Raw genomic sequence first — 6,678 nt, 5'->3', positions numbered from 1 at the left:
TTCCAAATTCCCCTTCAATTTTTTTTTTAATTTAAACCCCCCTTTTTTCCAAAAAAAAAAAAAAAAAAAAAAAAAAAAAATACAGGAACACTAATATTAGAGCCTAGGTCAGTTCTTCTGCAGGAGTTGCTGTAGTTAAGAGAAGCAGCATGGCAGACTAGAGCAGACACATTAAGAACCCTCAGCTAAAAGACAGATGGAGCAAGAAATGTGAATTATGGCAGATGACTGTGTACACTGGGGTTCTCATGGCACATAAAGATGTAGTAATCAGAGTTTAGTGGTCAGAACACCTTCAGTGAGGCCTGCAGCTCTAGGTGACGATGCTCTAAAAGAAACTCATCTTAACTGTCCCCAGTAGTTGGCACTTCCTGTCTTTAGCACTGTTTTAAAAACAGAATATTTCTGAACAAACCCTGTGCTTTACTCAGTTAAATGGTAAAAATGAAGTTTTACCCTCTCGGTATCTTTTTTAGTGATTATATAGAAACAACAAAAATGAAAACTGAAAGTCTGAAGAAACAAATATGTTTTTGCCACCATAAAAACATGCCCCACATGTGGTTGGAAGAAGGCTTTGCTGCACATCTGTCTTATTAGGAGGGGTATTTTCCTAGACTATAGTTGTCCATCAGGCATATTCAAATGCTCTAAATGTCCACATTAACATGAATTAAAAAAACAGCAGATAGAATTCAGAATAAATAAACCGAAGAGGCAGAGTGTAACACAAATACACATCAGATGAAGATGGCAGGCAGTAAGTGGATGCACAATGTCCCACCTTGTGGCCAACTGTAGCTCCGGCTCTGACCAGGTACTTCACTGTGTCCAGATGGTTATTTTCACAGGCCGCCATGAGAGGCGTTCTGTGCTCCTCATCAAACATCTCCAGGTTGGCCCCCGCCTTTAACCACACAGGGACACAGAATCCATCATCATCTCGCCTAGAGAGGCAACAGCTCTGGGTTCTCAGCCCTCAAGAATATGGACTCAGGAAAGTTTTATGCAACATAAAACTCCCAACATGATCTGGGAGTAGTTTAAAAATCATTAAAAACTTTACAAAATATGATTCTAAGCATTTTGCAACAGAATTAGGCTGTGGTTAAGAAAGAGCTTCTATGATAAATCTGAATAGAAATACAGGCTTTATGGCAGCCATAAAGTAAAAAAAAAGGATTTAAAATAAATAACTTTCAGGGTACAGGATCTTCTGTATCTGGAAACCTGCTGCTCAACATCGCCCTCTGGTGGTAGATCTACTGTAATGCCATCAGTGAGGAAATAAGACAAAGTGGGTCACTTTGACCTCAGTCTGTAAGGCTGGAGAAAACTCTGTACTTTCTCCAGTATCTAATTAAATTAACTTTAAACCACAATAGCTCTGTTGTGAAGTGTTAACATGGATCTGGAAACAGAACTTACTAAACCTGGATTACAGAAAGACCAGTGCCAAAATACAACAGATGAGTTTTCCTGATAGTTAAGATAATTTTAAGACTTCTCGTATTCCTTCCTTTACAGATCCACCAGCTTGGTTCTGCATTGAGGCCTGTTTTATTTTACCTGGACCAGCATGTGGCAGATCTCCTGGTGACCCTCAGCAGCTGCAGCATGAAGAGCGGTACGCTTGTGGTGTCCTTCCATCAAGAAGTTAGGGTCCTTTCCATCAACTACAGAAAACTATTTTTAGGCTTACATGGACGTTTCAAAGCATATACTGCTGATTCAAGAACATAATAACCACTTGTACAAAGTAACACCTAGGATCTGTGCAGACAGCCTGGCTAATGGAAAAGTGTAAATGTAAACTTATTATAACACCTGCTCATGAATTATCAAAAAATATCCAAAGCCAAGCAGGAAGTTGAACTGTTCCATTCCTGCATCCTAATATTTCTAAAGATTTAGGAAGTGTAAGGTGCCAAAGTGAATGTGAAGCAAACTGGAGTTACCAAGAAGCTGAATGACCATCTGTAGGTCTCCTTGCTTTGCCGAGACGTACAGCTGCCTGGCAGGACCCTTCGCTTTCTTCCGTTTTAAGCTAAAAGAAAAACAAAGTCTTGAACAGTCATTCGTGTAAAAGCATGTAAGATCTTCAATTTAGCATTTCTTTGCAATCTTACTTCTCGTCATCCAGTGACATGAGGATGGTCTCCAGTGACTCTTTCCGATGTACACCTTCTGCCTTGAACCTTGAACGACAAACATTAGCTCTGGGTCTTTGTTGTAATAGAGAACAAACAGCCCTTTAAATGACTCATTCTGTAAATCCTAGACACATAAAGGACAGCGTTACCTTGTCTGGCTCTCCTCCCTGCTCTTCTGTGGCTGGCTGCTCTTCTTCGCCCTAAGGATCTGAGGGACAGCGGGGGAAGTCGGAACAGAAGGCAGAGTAGCGACAGCAGGAAGTAAAGGTCCAGGGTTTGTTCTGGGTATGGAGGGTGACAGATCTGGCTTTGGGAACATGACCTCCATCGCCCCACTGGCGTCCTCTCCGCAGTGGGGGCAAAACCTACGGTCGTTCAGGATGGAGGCACAGTCCCGGTGGAAGCGGTGGGAAATGCTGCTGTACGGCCGGCACTCCATGAAGGAACCCTGAGAAGCCAGCAGAAACCATGGAAACGTGGTCAAGTTTTAATCTCTAAATACTTCAGGTTTTCAGATTTGTGGCATTTTGATTCAGTCAGTTGGCACATGCTAGACATTCCATTAACTTCTAATCATGGGCGAGTTGTGTTTACTTTATGAACATGTCTGATAGGAATGTGATCTTGGGTTGAACCACTGAAAAATTATAGCAGGTCTTCAAGTCAGCAGCTTACTATCAGATTTATTTGTAATATGGTCTGCTACTTTCATAAAATAATCAGAAACATGTACTTATAAACTAGTAGGGCTGTAGTGATACAATAATCTCACGATACGATACACGATATTCTGCTCATGATATGATATATTGCGATATTCAGCAAACGATACAATTCAATACACTTTTACGATTTTCTGAAAGATTTTAGAGGGACAGAGTGATTTTGGTGACATTTTGTGACTGTTATAGAGTTGGATTGAATTAATTTAACGGAAAACTGATTAAAAGCACCAACTACACAATACCTGGCTCTGGTTGAACATGGACACAGACTTAAAGTCGACAGCTGGACAAAACGAATCAAAGAAGTGGTGAGAAAACATGTTTCTTTTAATTGAAACAGTACAAACTGGAGCTTACATGGATTTATAAAGTAAATAAAGTGCACCAAGTACCCTGCTCTGAATAGTTTGATACCTTTTTAACCTTGACACTTAACATCTGAAGGAATCACTCTAAGCCTGATGACCTAATCACTCTCCCGGCGAAGCAAGCAGTGAGTGAGCAAAGTAACAGTTGGATGTTATGATACTTGCGGATGAATATCAATTTTTTTCTAGGAAAGAAAATATCGATACATATCGCAAAATCGATATTATTACACAGCCCTATCAACTAGCGAGTTTTATTTCTTCCTACCAGCCTGCAGAATAGCCCACAGCCAGGGCAGCACTGATGCTTGACCATGCCGGCTCGGTGGTCCTCGCACAAAACCAGCAGGTGGACGGTGTTGGAGGGTCGCATTAACTCTGGCTTCATCACCGGCCTCTGGCAGCGACTCACCTGGGAAGAAACAATTAAACAACAGGTCTGCAACATCCCAAAGACAACAGCATCATGTGACTTCCAGCAAGTCATAACCTTTACATGGAGCTGTGACTTCTTATTCCTAGGATTCCACCTGTCAGGAGAGGAATGACTAGTTCAAGGTAGTCAGATGAAAAGGTTCTCTCCAGATTCTGGGTTGTGGTATTTTTGTAAAGAAACAATCCACAAAGCTGACTTTGCTGTTTGAGAATTCTAATATCCATTTTTACCTACAGGGTGCAATTCAGTAAATATGACAAATATTCTACATGTACCACATTTCTCTCCATGAAATGACTCACTACAGTTTTTTCATTAAACACTCTGACTCTGACTTCAGTTGATCCTATATTACTCACATAAATCAAATCAACTGTAAAGAAACAGAGTTCTGTCACACACTGATGGCACACTCGTCTGTAGATTTAAACCAAATGAATGTTCTCTGCAGCAACAAATCTAAACAGACTGTTCTGAGCCACAATGGATCAGTGAGAAACACTTAGAACACGACATGTAAAACCTTACAAACTTCAAAACAATATGCTTTCAGAAAACATGTTTTTTTTAAAGATATTGTTCCAGAAANACATGTAAAATTAGCTGATGGTGCATTTATCTAGACCAATGGCGCCCAAAGTCGGTCCTGGAGGGCCGGCATCCTGCATGCTTTAGTTCTCTCTCTGGTTTAACGCATCTGGATCCAATGATGGCTCATTAGAAGGTCTAAGAAGAACATTGACTTGCTGAGGAGGTTGTTACCACCAGAGAGAGAACGAAAACATGCAGGATGCCGGCCCTCCAGGACCGACTTTGGACACCCCTGATCTAGACCCACTTAGAATTCAAAGGAACAGTATTATGTGTTTTCCAGGCACATAATACTGGCTCAGTCCAGTAACTATGTCACCTTCAGTTGCTAAATGCTGTACATATTAAACATTACTTAAACGAAATTGGATTTTGACTATTTGAAATTGGGATTCTGCTCTTTCCAACACTCCCACTTTCTACATCACAATGTTTGTCTATTAAGCAGTTTACAACCGTTCTTGGGAGAAGTAGTTCTTATGAGCTCAGCAGACTCACAGTTCCACCAGGTGTTTGCTAATTGCTGCTGCTACTAGTCTGAAGGTGCTGAGTGGGGGAGTTGTGGGGCAATGGTGATCTGTGGGCGGAAGCTCAGCTTGAAGCCTGGAGCTCTGGAGAGGAGCGGAGCTGTGTGAGAGCAGGCGCCCCTAAATGGTTGCCACAGGAGATTAAAGGATTCCTCAAAAATGCATGAGAGAATCAAAGCAACATTCCAGGTATGTTTTTGATGAAGGATAGCAGCTAGAAAAGGAAAGTATAGATTAAAAAATACTGAAAGTATAGATTAAAAAAAGCTTTTGTTATATTAAACTAAAATGAACTTTTCTGAGCTTTATAAGTTCAATCAAAAATGTTTGATTGAACTTATCTGTATCCATTCATTTCCCTGAAGTATAAACATGATGTGACAGAGGCCCGTCTCTTTCAAGCATTGGCAACCAACCTTGACTAGAACCCAACTTCATATGAAAAATATAACCACATAAAGTGGCTTTGTGGGGTCACCAAGTCTCCATAAAAAAACATTAAATCAGGGACTTTTCTGTATACGAGTTACTTATAAAAAACCCAAGTCAAAATGATTTATCTACTACAATAATGAAAAACATGTATTTATTCATAAATATATTTGAGAGTTCTTTATATGTTTCATTATATATGAAAGTGATACGTTTTTGACTTCTTACTTGGTCCAGAATTATTGAATTTTAGTTTAGGTATTTTATTGTTACCATTCCATCGGAGCTCTCCATGGCCATGCAGGTCTGACTGTGGGTAGAAAAGCTCCCTCCGCTGCTGGGAGTCTCCATACGACAACAGCACAGCGGTAGCTCCTCTGCCAGGTCTGTGTCCTTCTCCTCAGCCTCTCCTGCAGCACCACAGAACATTATCAGCTCACTAAAGTTCAGGGCGTGAGACTCATTCCAGAAAATCATTCAGTGTCTACCTGAAAGAAAAGGGGAGAGTAGCTCTTCCTGAGCTTTCAGGTCCAGACAGTCCAGAGCCAGCTCTGTGTACTCAACATGGCCGTCTTCTAAAGATATTTTCCTCTTCTCTGTAGCCGTCTGTTCTGCAACGTTTACAGTCTTGGGCTCTCTTACTGATTTGTCAGCTGCTGGAGGCAAATTCTTCTTCACACCTGCTTTTGGCTTTTCTTTCTATGGGAAAACAGAAATGAAACTTGCACATCTAATCACCGTCAGTAAAACATTACATAGTTCTGTTGAGATGTGTGTGTTTTAAGGTAAAATGCAGTTCTATTCAGAAGCATTAACACTTCAGATAAAGCTGCACAAGCCTGGACTCCAGAGCTCCCAGCAGCCTCAGCGACACGGTGGTGCTGCCTGTGTCCCCTTAGTTAGCAACAACAAATGGACCTGCCTTCTCCAATCGTTTAACTGCCTTTGCTTTCTTTTTTGGGACAAGGCTGTATGTTCCCATCCTCCTCTTCTTCTTCTTCACAGCTAGAAGAACAAATAAAAGGCCTGGCATTATTATTTTTAGAAAAACAAAACAACAAAAACGTAGCATCAGCTACAGTTTACTTTGTAACAAAGATGAGATCAAATGAACCACAGCTTTACACATTACTGGTTTGCAGGTCTTACTAATGTCATTCATTATGACTGCAGTAATAAGAAAATCAGACCACCCCAGAAAATAAAATAAAATAAATAAAAATATATAAATTTTCAAAGTCCAAATAGAAATGACAGTGAGGATGTGAACACCTGCACATTATCCAGCTCCCCTGTGAATTATAACTTATATACATTATGGCATAATTGTAGTTTAGTTTATTGAATAATTATAGTTTGGCATTATACCAAATATATTTCATACTTCTGGTGAACTTAATGTATGAAGAAAAGATTCCAATGTAAAATGTGTTTTCATCGTGTGAA

At 40.3% G+C, this 6,678-nt stretch overlaps 1 protein-coding gene across 1 annotated transcript in view; it reads right to left on the bottom strand.

Annotated features, from left to right (window-relative positions):
• The window catches only part of ehmt1a (euchromatic histone-lysine N-methyltransferase 1a), a 30,097-nt gene that overhangs the window by 17,620 nt on the left and 5,799 nt on the right, over positions 1-6,678 (bottom strand). The window contains exons 3-11 of the mRNA XM_015039153.1: positions 6,155-6,238; positions 5,721-5,931; positions 5,506-5,642; positions 3,515-3,658; positions 2,303-2,601; positions 2,130-2,198; positions 1,959-2,047; positions 1,570-1,676; positions 785-907 (exon numbers count right to left, since the gene is read on the bottom strand). Coding sequence (XP_014894639.1) covers positions 785-907; positions 1,570-1,676; positions 1,959-2,047; positions 2,130-2,198; positions 2,303-2,601; positions 3,515-3,658; positions 5,506-5,642; positions 5,721-5,931; positions 6,155-6,238 — 1,263 coding nt within the window. The remainder of the gene's footprint in view (positions 1-784; positions 908-1,569; positions 1,677-1,958; positions 2,048-2,129; positions 2,199-2,302; positions 2,602-3,514; positions 3,659-5,505; positions 5,643-5,720; positions 5,932-6,154; positions 6,239-6,678) is intronic.

Source organism: Poecilia latipinna, unplaced genomic scaffold, assembly GCF_001443285.1.
Source record: "Poecilia latipinna isolate Pla-1442-1.1 unplaced genomic scaffold, P_latipinna-1.0 Scaffold463, whole genome shotgun sequence".
In the NCBI taxonomy this organism is placed as follows: Eukaryota; Metazoa; Chordata; class Actinopteri; order Cyprinodontiformes; family Poeciliidae; genus Poecilia; species Poecilia latipinna.
The sequence above is the reverse complement of the archived record's forward strand: the minus strand, read 5'-3'. Positions and strand labels throughout refer to the sequence as shown.